At 46.7% G+C, this 18,582-nt stretch overlaps 1 protein-coding gene across 13 annotated transcripts in view; it reads left to right on the forward strand.

Moving 5' to 3' along the window:
* Nucleotides 1-358: 358 nt before the first annotated feature.
* Nucleotides 359-18,582, forward strand: part of PRRC2B (proline rich coiled-coil 2B) — a 44,939-nt gene continuing 26,715 nt past the window's right edge. For 12 of the 13 annotated variants that reach the window (XR_013923002.1, XR_013923003.1, XR_013923004.1 and 9 more), the window contains exons 1-6: nt 359-554; nt 13,851-14,018; nt 14,982-15,159; nt 15,371-15,473; nt 16,463-16,535; nt 18,302-18,445. Coding sequence is in view for 10 of the 13 variants with exons in the window: in XM_080355826.1 (XP_080211952.1) it covers nt 13,904-14,018; nt 14,982-15,159; nt 15,371-15,473; nt 16,463-16,535; nt 18,302-18,445 (613 nt within the window). In the remaining 3 variants the exon portion in view is untranslated. The remainder of the gene's footprint in view (nt 555-13,850; nt 14,019-14,981; nt 15,160-15,370; nt 15,474-16,462; nt 16,536-18,301; nt 18,446-18,582) is intronic. The other variant, XM_080355825.1, reaches the window with a different exon arrangement.

The raw sequence follows: 18,582 nt of genomic DNA on the forward strand, positions 1-18,582 counted from the left end.
TTTATTGACCAACAATGTCGCTTCAGCACACGATGAGCTGTTTCACTCTAAATTGGTCACAGTTGTTGACAGTAAGGGGCTTTGCGTTTGAATACGGCACGTCTTTTGGTCCATGCGAAAAAAAGTTTGAACGTTAATTATTCTCTGACACTTGGGAGTTACTGTTGCTCAGCCCGCGGGCGTGTGTGGCGCCGAAAGGCGCTGAGGCCCTGCGCCGCCGCCATTGCCGCCGCTCTGCGCCTGCGCCCGCCATCTTGGGCCGCCCCTGCGGTGCCGGCGGAGCCCTGTAGGCGGTGCTGTGCGGAGGGTGGAGGCAGCGGCGGCGCGGCGCCCTCCCGCGCGGGATTGACAGGCCGGGCCGGGGGAGGAGGAGGAGGGAGCGGCAGCCGGAGCCCGGATCGCCCCGCATCCCGCCGCCGCCGCGCAATCCGCCGCCATCCGCCGCTCCCTGAGCCCATCGCCCCTCCGCACCCGGCTTCCCAGGCAGTCCCGGCTCCCCGCCACCACCACAGGTGGGTATCGGGGGCCGGCGGCGGCCGCGGATATTTGGGGCGGTGAGTGGGGCCGGGGGGGGGAGGAGGAAGGGGAGGGAGAGGGAAGGTGGGACGAGGCAGCCCTAAAATGGAGCCGGAGCCAGCGGCTGCTTGCGGCTGCGGCACCCCGCGGCCTCCCGGCTCGGCCCGGCGCAGGGGAGGAGGTGGCGCAGCCCTGGCGGGTCTCCCGGCCCGAGGCCCTGGCTGTGGGGGACCAGAGCGGCCTTGGGGGCGACCCCGCCATGTCGGGCTGTTGTAGCCGCCGGTGTTTATTGTGCGACCCCCCGCCGCGGGGATGGAGGCGCCAGGGGCGGCCGCAGGGCCTGGCCGGGCCGGCCCCATCCCCGCTGAGGGCCGCGGTGAGGCCCGGGGGAGCTGGCGGGGGCCGCCTGGGTTTGGGGCCCGTTGTCCGGGCTCCTGTCCCCGGTCCGGGGGTGGTTTTGCGGGGCGGGTGTCCGGAGCCCCCCCGCCGCCCCGCTCCGCGGCGGGGTGCAGCAGGGGAGAGGGAACGTGGGGTGCGGGGGGCTCCCCGCTGCAAAGACGGCTTGTTTTCCTTCGTCGTCTGGAGTGTGACACAAAGATATTTTTGTCGCGCCGTGTGTGTCTCAGCAAAACAAGGCGGGGGGTGGCATCCAGAAGGCTCGGTGGGTTTGTTATTGTGTGGAACCTGCAAAAGGGCTGTTGGGGCCCAAAGATGAAATGCGGGGGGGGGGGAAACAAGGACGGAGTTTGTGCGCTTGGTGCTGGGCGAGCTTGTTAGGTAGGTCTGAAAATAATTTTTTGTTTGTTTAGGATGGAGATTTTCATGTCTGCGTGGGAGCAGATGTGCTGCAAGCTGGGGAAACCCTAATGCAGCTCCTAGGACCTGTACTGTGCATCTTCACCGGGGGGTGGTCGGTTTGGTAGTGTTGGGTGTGAACTAGGAGGGTTTTTTTCATTAAGGTGGTTCTGAAAACCTGCTGATCCCCATAATTCAAAGCTGGCGAAAGGTGTTTGGATGAGCTGGGAGTTGTGGGTTTTGTTAGGAAAGTTGTTTTGGTTTGGTTTTGTCTTCTGAACGTGCAAAGGGTGTTTAGAGTATCAGCTCATCGAATATTTGTATATTGATGTTGCTGGTGTTTGATGTTTATTTATATAAGAAATAGAAGTGTTTGGGAGTTTAGTAATTTTGTTTCATTCCAGGAGCAGGTATTTAGTATAAGCACATTGCAGTGTCTACATAGTCTCCTCACGAGAAAGGCTTCCCACCCCTTCCAGGAATGAATCCAGGTTTATAGTGGAAGTTTTGGTTGTGTTAAGTCTTGTCTTGCAGATGCGCATGGGGGTGTTCACTGGAATGGACCCTTTCACGATGGATAAATAGCTGGTCCCTGCCTTGGAGAGCCCAGGTTTGGAGAATCGACTCCCCATGAGTAGATTTCTCACATATAAACCGACGAGGATGTGGCTTGTGGACCTGCCTTTTCCACACCCTTTGCACATTCAGTTGGCTTTGGGGGAGTTAAACCCCAGTGTCCTGAAAGTGCTGCTCTGGGCCAGGGAATGGAGTCACCTGGAAGAGGTGGGGAGAAGGGAGCTTGAGACCATATTGTGAAAGTGGAATTTAAAGAGAGGATGCAAAGTTATGTTTTGGGGATGATTTCTGTCTGAAAAGTTGACTTATCTACCTGCATCTTTCACTTCAAATGCAATATTGTAAATGGACCTGGGTTTTGTCAGCGCATCCGAGATCTTTGTGAGTTCATCATGGGTGAAGCTCCTTCTTTCAGGACTGTGGCCTAAGAGGTTCTTCCTTGTTAGCAGGTCTATTTTTGGGGTATGATAAACAAGACTTCTCCCATATGACCTTCTTGAAACGTTCTACTATTTTTCTTGTTACAGTCGAAAAGTTCAGATGAAAAATCATACTCAGACAAGTCACAAATACTGTTTGAGATCGCTGGTGTTTTTTGTTTTTAAATTATGTTTTTCTTCAAGCTAGCACGAGTACATCTGTTGCTGTCTGCATTTTGATTTGATGTTTAATATGGTATGTACATTGGATATAAGTTGAGTTTTTTAATTCTTTTTTTGGTCTGGTCTTCTCTGCACAGCTTGAGTAGGCTAGATGTCTCATATTTTAGGATGCCTTCAACAGTCTTCACTGATAAGAAAATATATTTCCACATGACTTGGGCAGATCCCTTTCCTTTTTTTTAAAAAATAAAAAAGTAGTAGTAAAACACGAGTTTGATACAGGTTTCATTATGTCATTACGTAGTGCCTTGGTACGTTGTTTTTTCTAAATTAGGAGCACTTTTATATTTGGTCTTACAGTGCATTTTTTGACGAACTGTGGGCTTTTTTTGCTTTTTGTCTATATGCATGAGAGCTTAAAAATAAAACTCAGCCAGCTGGCAGAAGCTGTAAAAGTGAGCAAATAGTCCATACAAATGCTGGAAAGGAGGTGCAGGGTTTCAAAGTATGTTAGCTTTAATAAGTACAAGTAATGTTCATAAAGAGCTTCTATTAAAATGGTTTAACTTCATAGCAACATTTTAATAAAGCCTTTTATTAAAACTTTGGTAAAACCTAACTTCAAAGGCTAATTTACTCGAGCAACCTCCTTCTAAAGGTAGGGGTGGCATTAGAGTGTGTGTTTGTCCTACGCCTGACGCAGCGTGTTGTGGGATCTGAGTGATGGTGTAAAGGCAGACAAGCCTCAGTTCTCGTGTGTGTGGCACTGATGCTTTTGCACGACACCCAATTCCCTCCCCACATTCTCCTCACCCTGCTGGGTATTGCCTCTTGGAGTGCAACTGGGAAAAATCAGGACCGTGGTTTTGGTGTGTCTGATGGTTCCTCCTGCCTGAGCTCTACGGTACAGAGCCTGTTAGATTGTCCATTAGAGAATTACCTGCCTGTTTCAGATTCACAAGTGTTGGTTGCTCAAGGCCTTCGCTGTACTTACCTGAGTAATCAGAAGTATTGAAGGGTGAGGCAGGTTAGCTTTAGGTGCTGCTGCATTGAAAATAATAGTAAGCCATTTGATTTTTTTTTTCGTTTATGATGATAGTCTGTACAAAGAGATGTTGCTATAGTGGCATTTCGACTTGTAATGAGGCATGGAGACAATATGAACAGGACACACTTACTGAATACAGGGCAGTAACTTTACAGGAGGACTGAACCTCTCCTGTGGTCGTCCCTGCTCCTCTTTACTAGATTCCTCATTTATTCTGCAACTTGGCAGTGCCTGTGTTGTCTCAGTATCAGGCCTTGCTCTTCAGCTGATCGTGCCTTGTAAGTGGGTTTTGTTTTTCATGTGGCACTGACTCATTCTCCTAATAGGTCGATAATTTCGCAGCTCCTTATCACCAGTTTGTCATTGCAACAGAAGAAATACAACTGTCAGGTACCAGACAATGGGGTGAAAGCACAGTGAGCAGGTGAAGGCTGGGGAGGTGCAGCTCTCTCCTTTGCAGAACATCTTTTTCTAATGGCTGAAATTAAGTGGCTTTGTTACCAAAGGCCATGACAGCTGCTCCTGGAAAGCACCTTCTGGAGGGGGTTTTGCAGATAAACACAACACAGCTATATGTTTTTTTTAGAGTTGTTCTTTCCCAGAAGAGGTAAAAATGGGGCTAAACCGGGAGATTGTATTAAATGTTAAGCCTCACTGAAATGTAGCTTGGGCTCATTTTTAGTTAAGTAACTTGTATTCAGGATGTTCTCTGTGTGTGTGTGCATGTGCTTCCTGTGTAGAAATAACTGAGAAGTTTGAGCTTCTGAGTTGTTTATTTCGGAGGAAAGCTGTTTGGATGTCTATAGTTGTAAATCCTCATCTCTTTTTTTGGAGGGGTAGCATTGGGACCATAATTGAAGTGGATTAGAAGCTGGTCTAGTAGCCCTGGATTGTTACATGTTTACCTGTGGCGTTGGTTGGTTATAATGCTGTTTAACTTGCAGTGCTGTGGGGTCTATGAGGACAGAGCGTGGTTTGGAGGTGTTAAAAGGTGTATGTGCAGTTCTGCAGGCAGTCATTGTACTTACAGACAAAATAAAGTATCTATATTTTGGTTCTGAGCACTTAAATCATCAGGAAAGTGCTGGTAAACTGAAAGGGACTAGAGAAGTCACCCTTACATCTTTAAGAGACTATGGGCAGTGATTTTTGGAGAACTAGTGAAAACAATCGTGCCTTGAGTGAAAAGGAAGAGGTAATGGGCAGATTTGGAACATGCAAAAGGGAAAGAGGAGGTGGAGGTGAGTCAGGCTTAACACAGGAAGAAAGTGAGGATGTGCTAACAGCACCCTAGGACCTGGCCAAGAGAACTATTCAATTGGACTGTAATGCTTCAGATGTCCACAGGGCTTTGATTAGCTGTTGGGAGCATCCTCAATGCTTGAATTTAAGGTGAGTAGCACTTAAGAGGGGTAAACTGTAGTATTTGCAGAGTTATCACCCTGTTGGAAGAGATTTGGTGGAGGAATCCTTCCTGGGTAGCCATTGAGGCATTGACAGGAGTTGTAGTGATGGTGCTGCAAGAAGCAAATGGAGACAGGTTTGAAGAGCTTGCCACCCCCAGGCACTACTTGTGTGGGAATACAGTGGGGTTTTTTTGGAAGAGTTCTGCTGTGGGGTAGGTTCTTCAGCTGTTCCTACCTGTATGTGGGCTGGGAGCCCATACAAAAGCCTCGAGTGCTCTTGTTCAGAGTTTGGAGTGGGCTGTGAAGCAGGCAGGGCAGCAGGGACATGTTCAAGAAATGGCTTCTTCATGGCTGGAGTAGTATATGATTTTATATTTTTATATATATTTTTTTAATAACCAAAGAATCAAGCTTCCACCTAGCAATTGAATCTTCACAAACTGTCATTTAAGAGCGGATTGATGGGATCTTACATTATTACAGTGTTAGTGTTGTGCATCTGAGCAAAATGTTGCCTCTAGTGATGCCTTGTGATCCTATTGTGGTGAAAGCAATGCATGGGGTGGTTCATTTTGGAAGCATTTGCAGCGTTGCCCATCCTAGCACACGGACTCCTCCAGAACTCCTTGGGAACAGGGCTTCATGCTGCTCCTGACCTCACAGCATTAGCGAAACACCATGATCCAGAGGGTGGTTTCCAGCCCCAGAAAGCAGGAGATGCAGGGGCTGTTTGCTGCTCTGCAGCCCAGTGTAGCCGCAGAGTTATGCGGTGTCATTTTCCTATCTGGAAAACAGAAGCGATGGCGCTTACACACCTTGTCAGTTATGCACTGCAAATATCTATGTAAATTAAAGCATCTGTGAAATGTTTTCAGTTCTGTCCGGCTTGGCATAGTCCAGATGTCTTGTGCATAGTCTAACGTGCTTAGCTCTCCAGAAAAGCTAAAGCTACCTAAAGAAATCTGAAACTCCTTTCATTAGAGTGCTGAACCGTGACACATGTAGTGTTGTCGTTTCTTACCACTTTGTACCTGTGTCCTTTTCTCATCAGATTCCTGTTAGCATCCGTGACATTCATTTGCAGTGCAAATGGCTCCTGTGAATAGATTTTTCACTAAGAAAGGTTGCTGTGAAATACTGCAGTGCTCTAGTGTTGTTAAAATTGGGGAACCTGGAGGAATACTTCCTTGGAAGCTTCAGCATCTGCAGCGTTTATGAACTGCAGGCTCGTCTGAACTGCTTGTAATCTTATTAATGGTTTGAATCGGCTGCATCAGTCTTTGGCTGTGGGAAAACTGGAGAGATATGATGGAGAAAGATCTATTCAGCTCTTGCCAGGGCAGCGTTGTCCCCTGCAGTGTGTGTGGTGATGCTGGCCTGGCTATGAAGGTGTCTGCATAAGGAGATCCTGTTGATGCCTTGGGGAGGAACAGGACCTGAGCGATCTGTTCCACAGGGGGTACAGGAGCCTCTCCCTTGTGTGTGCAAGCAGAGATCAGCATTTATGGCCTGCCGATTGATGGCATCGGGTTTTATCTCTAGTCTTTCTCTTCATAAAAATAACCTTATGTGCATAACCTGAGTGGTTGCTGAGGCCCTGAAGCCAGCAGACAGCCTGAGAGTGCAGAGAGGTGTTACCAAAGCCCAGATCTGGTAGAGTGAGGCTGGTTGGCACAAGGTAAACACCCACCTCCCCATTCCAGTGTGATCCTTCCTGAGACTGCAGAGCTGCTTAGTCAACAGCTGATGGCATTTGCGTGGAAGGAGCTGTGTCTGTTCCCGAAAAAAAATAACTGTTAACCCTAAATACTGCCAGCTTTGCTCTGGTTTCATCTCTTAGAGCTGTGACATCTCTGATTTCCTTTCTACTTGTTTCCTATAAAACCTATGTTCACTACTGAGAGATGGAGTAAGTTGCTGAGCTTGGGACCAGATGAAGGATTTGTGAAATGTTTTACTTCATTGGAAGAATTTCTGTGGTCACTCCTCAAAACTCATCTGTTCTCTGACAGTAGTTGACCTCCATCCTTCTACAGGTCCTTGCCCTGGCTGTGTAGGGCTCTCCAAGGTGAGCTATCCCTAATGAATCGAAGGCTTGCATCTGGGTTCTGGAGCTGGCAACATAGGTGTTTCACCTCTGCCACACTTGCTCTATCTCACTGCAGTTATATGGATATCATCACTGCAATGTTTTTTTGTGTACTGCTGGACAGACAGTCTCTTCCACTGGAAGAGGTTGTTCTATGCCTGGCAGATGCTGCTGCAGTGCATTCACTCTGACTCCTTTTTACAACTGTTTCACTGTCAAGAGGTGCATTTCTTTTGAGAGTCTTGGCAGTGCAGGTTTGGGTGACTGGGGGCAGAAACCTGAGCCCTGGGACCTCTGTCGCTGTTACTTGAGCGAACTGTTTTCTCCGCATTGGTTACCCAGTCTGTAAAATAGAACTGATAGTACTGGCCCTGTTAGCCACCAGGAGATCCCTACCAGCTATTTGCAGTCTGTTATTGTTGCTCAGATACCTGAGTGCTCCATTTACCTTACAGTTCAGCTGTACATTGCCAGGAGCTTTCTGAACAGGTTGTGCCAACAGGGATTTCTTTTGTATTTGGATTTAAATTGCTTGCTCGTGATCAGCCTTCTTGCTTTGGTGTTGAGGGAACAAGATATATCTGTATATTCTCCCTGGACATTCAGATCTCGGAGGAACCTGAACAGGGAGAAATCGAAGGCAGAATCATTATGGAGGCTGTAGGTAGCATGTGTCAGCTCTGGGCCTTGGTTGTGGAGAAGCCAGAGCATAAGTACAACTCTAAAGCTAAAGATTTGTGTTTGAATGTGAGCCCTTCTTTGTGTGGGCAGTTCTTGGTCATCACAAGCTCATTTCCCTTTCCTCTTGTACTAGAGCGGTTGGGGTCTGGGTTTGTTGAATCCACAGCTTGTTCTTGTTGAATTGAACTGCTGTGTCCTCTGTGGGCTTTGCCTCTGGAATGTGAAACAGCAAAGGAATATGCTCCTTTATTTCTATCGTGTCTTGCTGCAGAAGTGCCTACAGGAGGTCATTGCTTCTGAGCCTGGCCAGGTTTATAGATGGGGCATCAGAGTCCATTGGTTTCTGGGATTGTCTCATTTAACACCTTTATGGCCTGGATGAGAGGGCAAGGAGGGTTGGTAGTTAGTGCTTCATAGATACCTTGCTGCCTCCCTGCAGAAATCGATTCCTGATTCTGAGAGGTAGGAAAGCCCTGCAGTGCTTCCTTTTGGTTAGAGATACAGTTATTCCTTCCTGACAAGCTGGGACCAGCAGGTCAGTTCCTTCTTTATGGGGCAGGTGGGCAGAAAACAGCATTTCTCTGGAGAGCCGTTGTAGACAGACATTCCTTTCAAGAAAAGATTTTACTGCACACCTTGGGTTTTCTGCTGCTTGAAAAGGAAGGGGAGTTTCATGAGCACAGGATCTTGGAAGCACTTTCTTTGGGCTATGGACCAGTTTTCTGATTGGCTTTTTTAATATTTTTTCTCCATGCCATAGTCTTGCATCCTCAGGATGAAGTATTTCTTATCTTTGTCTGTGTCCTCAATTACCGGAGATCAGGGCTCATTTCAGGGTGTTGCATCATCTGTCCAGCCCTTACAGAATGGATCACAGAACTCGTGAATGTTTTTGTGTAAATACAGTTGAGCTTTTCTCCAGAGTCCAGTCTGCTTTATCTGTTTTACAGTAAGTTAGAAATGCAGCCTGTCTGGCCACCTCTCTGTGCTGCCTGCCCTGCCAGTGCTGGGAAAGCTGTTTAACACAGAGGTGAGGCTTCTGGATTTCACAGGCCAAACCTGAGATTATGGATCTCTGTTTCTCTAGAACTACACTCTGGTTCAGTAACAGTACTTCAAATACACCAACAAGTTTGGAATGAGAATACGAGGCAGCAGGTGAGCTTGCTGAAGACAAAGCTGAGAAAATGAGAGGTCAGGTCACCTTTTAGGAAATGCCCTTTCTGCTCCCCTCTTGTCATATTTTGTCTCTGCCTGTACAGCTCCATGCCACAGAGTTAGTGATAGATATGCTGCCCAGAAGACTCTGCCTCTCCTCTTTGTGGTCCTGCTGCGTCTCAAATCCAGTGTGGCTTGGCTTGGCTTGACTCGGCCTGCTGATGGGGCTGGCCAGCGGGCAGGTCCTGGCAGCCGGCCTCCAGCAGCATTACTCAGCTAGCAGTGTCCCTCTGCAGTAAATCACAGGAGAGGTGATCCTGATCTCCCATTCCCTGTTTTTACAAGGAGATGGGATTCATGGAAAATGCAGAGAGAAGCTGGGATAATGCAGAATTTAAAGCATTGGTAGTGCCAAATATACTTGTTAGCTAAGCAAGGTGGGTCCCCGGTGTGAATCAAGAGCTGTCTTTGCTATGGGCTGCCTGCCTTTTTCTCTGCACTGCAGACTGCTGACTTGCTTCTCATCATCTGGCAGGATTTGATGCCACATTCAGGATCTCAGCAGTCCGTTTTTCAGCTGTACCAAGAAATCTCAGCAACTCCCTCTGGAAACAATGCAAAAGAACAACAGCAAGAGGCTTGGTGTGGCTCTACCTTGATCCTGTTGACTCTGTACGTGGATACTGGCATTCTCCTGCTGCTCCCCTCCTTACGAAGCAGTCTCTCCTAGGATCTAAATCCTCATCTGATCCCTTCCCAGCAAGGCTTCTACATGATATACGTGCATCTGACACCAAGCCCCTCGGGCAGCTGGTCACGCTGTTTCACCAAAGCCCTTCCAAGGGCAGCCTGTGGGGTCTTTCATCACTGAGGCAGGTGGCCAACATTTCTCAAATAGGTGATTCTTGGTGGAACATGTTCCATGTTATCTGTCTCTCTGTTGACAGATAAATATGTAGCTATGAGAAGTAGCAGCGAAATTGACTGTGTGTATTTAAGGAAGAATGAACATCATTAATCTTGTGTAAAACTATACTATGTTTTGTTTTGGTTTGTTTTTTTTAAAGGTTTCACATTACCAGTAACATTAGAAACTATAATAGATTTCAGTTTAACATCAACTCCAAATACTTTTCTGAAAATACAGTTCAGCTTTTGCAGCCTGTGAGTTTCTGAGCAATTTGTATACAATTTCAGGTCAAAAATCTTCCTACCTCTGGAGAAAAGCCTTTTCACTGTTCATCTCCATCCTGATGCTTTGTTTTGTGCTTGTGATGCTGCTGTGACTTGAGCAGGGAGTGCAGGTCTGCAGTGGTCTCGGGTCCTTTGTCCGAGTGATTGTACTCGAGGCGTGAGTAGCTGAAGTGATTCCTTCGTGTGTGTGTGTGTTACCTTTCATAAATGTGTTTGCCCTGCTCAGTTAAGGCTGGCTAACTTCCAGGTATTCAAGCTCCATTGAAGTCTTGTGAATAAAATACCAGCAGCCCAACCTCCTTCGTACATAGATTTACAGAGAGCTTTGCAGACAATCCCGTTTGTCAGGAGTCTCTCCCTTTGGCTGTATTTTGAGCTCGGGGGTTTCCAGTTGTTACCAGTGCCAGTTACTCAAGGTTTTCACATGGCTCTCTTTGCCGGACAGACTCCCTGTGCTTGGTATATCCCTCCTGTATCTCCAAGACTTGCGTACTCTGGCACAAAGTGTCACTCTTGCTCTCTGGATTGGAATCTACCCCTCTAAAAGGCAGCTAGATGGGGTCAATACATGTGAAGTCCAGGGTGGCAAGATGTGGACATGAAGACTCCAGGGTAGCAGAGCTCTGCCCAAGAAGTAATTCTGGTGCAGCTATTTGTACCCTGGAATCTGTAATGTAACTGGTCATACTGTGGTATTTTCTGATTACTGATATTTTTCACTCTGGTGCTGCCCTTAGATATTACAGGAGACCTTGCTGGTGCTGGGAATGGGAAGACGTAAGCTCTGTGGTAAAGCTGGTAGTGAACCTTCACCCAAAGACCTTTATAAACCCTGAGAGAAACCTTGCAGAAACGCTGGTGATTGACGTTTTTCATTTCTCTGTAACATGGGATGATGCTTTTTTCAGGGTCAGCTGTCAGACATGGGGACCCTGAGCACAGGTCAGAGGCTTTGCCAAGGCTGCTGGTTTTCAGTTGTCAGCATCAGTATGTGCCTTCTCATTCTAGCTTTCTTAATGAGCATGCAGGCTAGCAGGTCGGTTCTTTGTGAACTCGATTTTTTATCAGAAATGGCTTTGCTCTGCAAGATTGGAGGGCCTTGATGATCCCTGCATGGATTCTTTGCTTGATGGTGTGATGGGAAATTAGTCCGTTGGGGCTCAGCGCCTCTGCAGCCTCTGTGCACAGAGGTCATGTGGAAAGTGCCTTGCCTCTCCATGGGCTTGTTTTCCTCTTTGGAGTACACACGTAATGCACAAACAAAGCTGTGTTTTACCTTTTCAACTTCAAAGCATTGAGAGGGTTCGAAGTAAATCTCACTTCTCCACACAGTGGTTGTGGCTGCCCCAGAAAGTTTGACAAGGGGCTTTATCCCAGCCTGTCCCCAGCTCCTCCTCTGCTCTCAAGTGGTTGTTTATTCCTCCCGCATCCTTTTAATGATAGGAGATGTAATCAAGAGGCAGCTGAGACCCGGTTACATAACTGGTTGTCAGGGTTTCTCTTTGGCAGCATCACCCTGCGTGCTGTTTGCATGCTGACTTTCAGGACTCGGGATTTTCTGTTAACCAACTGACTCCTCAACCCCATGTGGTAGTTGTGGGGGTTTTTGTTTGTTTTCTTCCTTAATGCCTACTAATTTTGTCTGAGTTTTCTAAACCTCAAAGTGGGTTTTATTGCTTGGGATTGCATGTGGTAGGTATGGGATTGCCGTGGTCCGGCTCCACGGGGCTCGATGTACCTGTAGGAGCAGGTGGCCGCGCTCTTGCCAGCACAGCTGCAGCTTGGTGTACAGCACCCTGGGCTGTTTGCTCTGGTCCAGGGCTCCCTGTAGCTCTGCCAGCTCAAACAGGTCATTGTTCTCCATCCAGCTTCTACTTCTGCCAAGTCTGCGCTAATCAGTGGGGTTTTTTTTTCCCCTTTCTCTTTTAATGTCTGTCCTACTAATAAAATACATTGCAAATGGGCAAGCGAGGGAGGAGCTGTTGTTTTCTTTGGCGCACCGTGACCATCTGAGCAAAGATCGAACCAAACCGGAGCCAAAGATCTGTTTGCTGCTCTGCAGGAAAAGGTGCCTCAAGAACACTGGCCAGCCCTGTTGCCTCTGCAAACCTTTGTGCTGCAAACCCCATGTCGTGGTCCTGCAAAGGTGGCTGCGTGGGGCTTGTTGCAGGGCCTGGTGGTTTCCTGAGCATCGTGGGGATGCTTTTGCTGAGTGGTAGAAAATACTTTCTTCCTCAGTCGCTGACCTCGGTGCTTGCTGCCCGACACACCGCTGCTTGCTCCTGCCAGGCTCGATTTAAATCTTGCGATGCAAGAACGAGCACTGCATGGTGCCAAGGTTTGTTGGGCAGAAACTCGCCCCCTGACAGCGGCCTTTAGATGGATTTTACTCAACTAGTTGCAGATCGCAGTACGTTCTCAAACTGGCTGTGTCCCATGTGTTTGTGGTCTGTGCTTTATTTGATACCTAATACGCGATGGACTAATCCTCTTACCTGGACATCATGCTTGATAAGCTGTTGCTGGTGGAAGTTGTAGCCTCTGGTCAGATGCAGCTCTTTCAGAAGGAGGGATTTCTGACTGTTTGAAACATGCTTTTCAGCTGGATGAGTTTCAGAAAGGGTGAAGGGTGCAATGGTTTGAGATATATGGCCTTTCGTTACTCCAACAGAGTTAAAACCCGAAGATGCAACCTAGCAGATGGTGTAATAAAACTGCCAGCAGTTCTAGGCTTGAAGTGGAGACTTTACAACAAGAAATCTGAAAATTTAAATTACATGTGAAAAGGTTATGTTAAGCTTCCAGATTTGAGAAAATTTAGAACAGAGAATTATGCTTTAAAAAAATTAAAGAAATGCCTATTGAAAGTAAGGAAAGTTTCTTTTCTGAGAGAAAAGTTGACCTACAATGTGTGTGTTCCCCATATTTCAGCTTTATCATAGGCTCCAAGAGCCAAAAAGTAGAGACTGCCTGCATGAAGGGTGTTAATCACAGCACATTGTGCCAGCAAAGATCAGAATGACAAATGAACAAACCACATGCATTGTGAAAAGTATGTTTATAGCTAAAAATGGTGGTGAAGGTGCCAGCAACACAGAATGTAATCTTTTTTGATAAAGCATTTTCAATATTCATAGTAGAACTGCTGAACCCACAGGCTCAAGACTCTGAACCTGTTTCATTTGAGCATTTTTTGGCCTCCTTCAGTCTCTCTCAGGGCCAGCAGATGGGAAAAGGGAATTTGAAGAAATAACTCGGTTGCCTTCAGGTGATGCTTTCAAAGCATTAATTGCTGGTATGAGTCATTAACTGTGGCTGGTGTGGAACCACAATTCCAAACATTACAAACCCAGGTACCAGTGCTTCGGTGGGAAACCCAATGATAAACTCCAGTGTGGTGTAAGATACTGTGTTTTTCTGTCCTTTATGTTTAGGAAGCCTTGTGCATAGATACTTATTGTTAGACTTATTCTTTTAAAGCAAGGACTGGTGACCAATCTCTTGTATTCTCATACTTGAAGAAACTCACCTCTTTCAGCACTGAAGTGGCAGAAAACAAATGCTGATGTGAGAAGTGTGTTCCTGCCATTCTTTTAATTCAGTTTATGAATCTTTAGTCACAAGATGCTTGTGGGATTTAAGAGGAGGGAGTTAAAACCTTGTAACTTGCTGTGTCTGCTCACTGAATATCTGCAGTTCTAGCAGTTGTGCGTGTTTTACTTTTTACTTGTCTGTGGCCGAATAATCCATTTGATGGCATTTCCCTGGTTCTCTTTCATTAAAAGGCAGATCGGGAGCGGCGCAGAGAAATTTCCTTACTAGATGACATTTCATCGCAATGTCCGATCGTTTGGGGCAAATAACCAAGGGAAAGGATGGGAAAAGCAAGTACTCGACTCTCAGCCTGTTTGATAAGTATAAAGGAAAGTCAATAGAAGCTATCAGAACTACAGGTAAGAAATGCCTTCAGAAAGCTCATTTTGGGGTCTTCCATGAGTGTTGCAGAGCTAACTGAGGCTGTTGGCCCTGGGGTAGGCTGCCCAGTGGGAAGCAGCTGGGTTGCCGAGCTGTTGTGCTGGTGTCTAAGCCTGTGTTTCATTAGGACTTCAAGGAAAATGTCTGCGGTTCTGTGTGCTGCTATTATTGTAGAGACATGGAGGAATTATAACAAAACAGCTGGGCCCTTGTGTTCAGCCTGTGTCCTTGCTGCGAAGTGGTCAGGTTGCAAACTTGAGTGAAAGCCTAACCAGGGCCTTAGCCTATACATATATGGGGCCATTAATTTGAAGTGCCTTAAGCTGGTCAGATGTGTGAGGTGAGAGTCAAGGACTGAAGGCTTCTGGGGAATAACCTGAGTTGTTTTTGCAGGAAAGATGTGGCCAAAAGTAGATGGTGCATCAAAAAAAAAAAACAACACACACTGCATGGGCTGTTTCTGGGTTTGATGTGGGAGTAGAAAACCAAAGAAACTAAAATACCATCTTAATAACTGTGAGCTGGTGGGTGGACTTGGAAAATCTAGACCTTGGGACTCGGTTAGGTTACCAGTCTGTCTGCCAAGAGCTGGACTTGGATGGCCATTTCCCCAAGCTGTGAAAGGGCTATCAGTGCTGGCTCTCCATGGTGAAATGAAAGAGGAGTATCTGCACAGGTAGCTAGAAGACTCTGTGGGCATTTTCTGTTCAGGAGACTTTTCTCTCTCTCCCTCCCGGCTGTTGCAGGAGGCAGTCAGCTGCTAGAACAGACCGCTGTTTCACCATGGTCCCCTGGGAAATGACCTGTATGTTGGCACAGCTGCAGTGGTGCTGCTTGTGTACAGTTGGGTTGGGACTACACCCAGCCCCAGGATGCTAATTCAGGTTACTTATCGAGCAGATGCAGCCCTCTGTGACCTGCCCTCGTTCCTTTCTCACTAGTTATTCCTAGACATGGCTTACAGAGTCTCGGGAAAGTTGCTGCTGCCCGGCGCATGCCACCTCCTGCAAACTTGCCTAGCCTGAAGTCTGAGAACAAAGGAAACGACCCCAACATCATTATAGTACCCAAGGACGGTACAGGATGGGCAAACAAGCAGGATCAGCCAGACCAAAAGAGGTAGGCAGAACTCCTTTTTGCTAAGTTGTGTTGGGCAAGCAGCAGCATTTGTACACTGCTCTGCGTGTTGCATCTTACAGTGATCTCTGTTGTCCGTGCCACTGTAAAGGCACTGTTAGCCTGATCCTTTAGCAACTGCTGTATTGCCAGAGTTATTTGTCTCGTCTTGCCTGCCTTCCCCTTTGATCTCACCCCTGCTGTCTCTTTTCAGTTCCAGTGCGACGGCTGCACAGCTGCAGGAGTCGCTGCCGCAGCAGGGTTTGCAGAAATCTGTCTCCAATTTACAGAAGCCGACACAGTCAATCAGTCAGGAGGTAGGCGCAAGCAGTCTCTGTGACTGCCACCCTCCTTCCCCTGTCCCCAGACAGCTTGAGGGTTTTCTTTAATTGTCTGTGTTGCCTTGCACAAGTATCAGCAGACTGCAATTTACAGAACAGCTCCTGTATAATCAATTCTTGCAGAATTGACTGTCTTGACTTCAAGTTACTGTGCCCCAGTAATTGTGACTCCAAGTTACTGTGTCTCAGGAATATATAGAGTATAATTCTTTGTGTGTTACCTCTGTACCTTTTAAGTGTGTGCAGAAAGTGTAGCTTCAATCCAGAAAGAATGACTGGAATGTGGGATGGCTGGTTACCACTTGTAAGCTATTCAAGTGTCGCTTAGTGACAACAGATCCAGCTCTTGCTCCCAGCCTGATGAGACTTGATAACAAGAGATCTTCTCCTGTGGGAGAAATAGCCAGTGTTAGGACCTGAAAAAGCTGCCAGCAAGTAAGAAAGCTTCTCCAGACAGTACAGGGACCTGACCCCTCTGTGCTGCAGGTTTCGTACTTTTAGTTTAAAATAAAATTCCCAGCCGTTGAGGTTCATGAAAGCCAGGATGGGAGATGTTTTGAAGAGGAGAAGAGTGGTTAATGCATGAGAAAGCAGAGTGGCCTTCAAGCTGAGATGTAGCGTGGAATAAGTCTAGAAGATTAAGAGGGACCATTTGGGAAAATGCAACAGAAGTAAGGGAAAGCTTGATTAGAAAGAGGAAAGCAAGAAATGTGAGGAAATAGCTGAAAAGATGAGAGGCATGGCAGAGAGGAGGATTTTTGCTGTAGCATTATTGTACACAGGAGTAGGGAACAGCTGACTTGAGCCCCAAGAAGAATCTGGGGAGACCTGTGGTATCCAGCGACGTCTGGGTGATCTCAAGGTCTGAACCATAGAAGGTGCCAGCCAGGAAATCATAAGTAGTCATGAGACCTCACTAATCTGTGGGCATTGGGCGGGGGGTTGTATGTTTTTTGTGTTTTCAGAGTACAAATTCAGTGCCAGGTGGACCAAAGTCATGGGCACAGCTGAATGGAAAGCCAGCAGGACAAGAAGGTGGTGAGTATGATGAACAGAAATGGAGCTGGGTATGTGCCTGCTTTTCATAGACAGGCATGAGATGTGGTGGGCTCCATTTGTTCCTGCCCTCCCTGTCTAGACTGGTGCGGAATGGGACACATCTGTCTTGGTTACAGTGTACTGAGGCCATATGAGTCTTTTTTTTCAATCTTTGTAGTGTTTTGTCTGGAATGATGCAACTGCATCTATTCAGATCTGCCAGTGCAAGAGACAGCTTGAACAGAATGTGTCCCATCACCATCTGAAACCAGAATAATTCATATACTTGTGAGTTCTGGGAAGTCAGGGTTTTGAAGGAGATAGGAAACTTTGCAGAGCAGCATGAAATAAAGGTGCAGAAAACAGGGTGAAAGAGGGGACATCAGAGACTGGAAATATAGGCATCTCCATGCTGGTAGCATGGGGAGCTTCACTGAATTGAGTGGTCAAAAGTGAGGCTGTGGGTGGAAATGGCATTGGAGCTGTTGCAGGATGAACTTGCTTACGCCTTGGCTGAGGCCTTTCTGTTAAGTCTCCCTGAGTAACTGTGCTGCTAATGACTTCTGCTTGACTGAGGATCCTGGAGCAGTGTTAACGTAAATTGGGAGTTTAGTTGTCTTCAGATGCATCCATTTCCACACAGGGGATGGCTTCCAGCTGCACTGAGTACTATCAATACCATTAAAACTGTAGTGAGAACAGCTCAGTTCCACTGTTTCAATGTGAACAGACCTGGAACCGTTCAGATGTTGAGTGAAATTGCAGAGATTTGAAAGAATGAAGACGGTTGCAGTGTCTTACCTGAAAATCTTCTGATGGAAGGTCTGGTGCAGTGTGCAAGTTCCAGAAAGTGAAAATGACTTGAAGCCAATCCTTCATCACTCTTCAGGAAAGGAAAAATAAAGATAGATGGGACTCTTTTGTTGGGTCTTCAGTACTCTGCTGATCCTTCTGACATGATAATTCTGAAATGCCTTTTTAAAAAAGAGCATTAGCCAAGTAACACTAAGAAAGAATTCTCAAAGATATATATATTTATTTTTTACTGTCTACTAGTGCAATAATGCTGACAATCTCCTTTTGTTCAATGTTATCTTGCCAGCACATTCAGGAGAATTGCTGTTTTGTTTTCTAGTCACTGGCAAATCTTTAGAAGGGACAGAAAGCTGTCATTCTAAGGTGGTGGATGACTTGGCAAGACAATTTGCCAGTGACAAGAAATGAACCTGGCCTGATCTGGCCAGTGATCTGCATCTTAAAAACGCTGCAGCAGGGAGGAGAGTGGGTTTTATATAGCATATAGCGTTTGGCCATTATCTGTGGTCTTTCATTGAGTATATTGTCAGAAATCTTAACAATAGACTTCCCGAGAGTGAGATGTAAGCAGAAGGAGTCTGAATAGAAATGTCAAATGCTTGATAACAGGGTATCACCTATAAGTGATCTTGCAGAATTTATATCTCTGCCTTAGTCTTTACAAAAATAGTCGGAAGCTGAAAAAGTTCACTCTGACTTCCTTGAACATGAGAATTTAAATGAAGATTACAAGTTAAGAGTGTGGGAGTGCTGATGAGGACATGTGTTGTGGTGTTGGTGACGGTGTCTCAGTGTTTTGGATGTGAGCTGAGGTGCTGCTATGATAGTAATTTGGGTTTAAATGTGATGGAGGCGCAGGCTTCCAGAAAACACATTTCCAGGCTGATCTCGTGAGGGAATTGAAAGAGTGGAGAGATCTTCTCTGAGTCCTACACTTATTTGTCTGACAGGTTCAAGGGCCTCAAGCCGACTGTTATCCTTCTCTCCCGAGGAATTTCCGACGCTGAAAGCAGCTGGCGAGCAGGACAAGGTTGGCAAAGAAAAGGGCGCCTTAGATCCGTCGTATGGGCCAGGACCAAGCCTCCGCCCCCAGAGTAAGTGAATTATTGTGTCTTTCTGCCTTGTCCCAGCTCATAACTGTGCTTTGGGCAGGGGAATGCCAGTTCACACTAGTATCAGATATTCCATCCCTACATTTCCTTCTGTCTTTTTTTGAGCTCACGTGTGTCAA

Source organism: Nesoenas mayeri (genome assembly GCF_963082525.1).
Source record: "Nesoenas mayeri genome assembly, chromosome: 18".
Lineage (NCBI taxonomy): Eukaryota > Metazoa > Chordata > Aves > Columbiformes > Columbidae > Nesoenas > Nesoenas mayeri.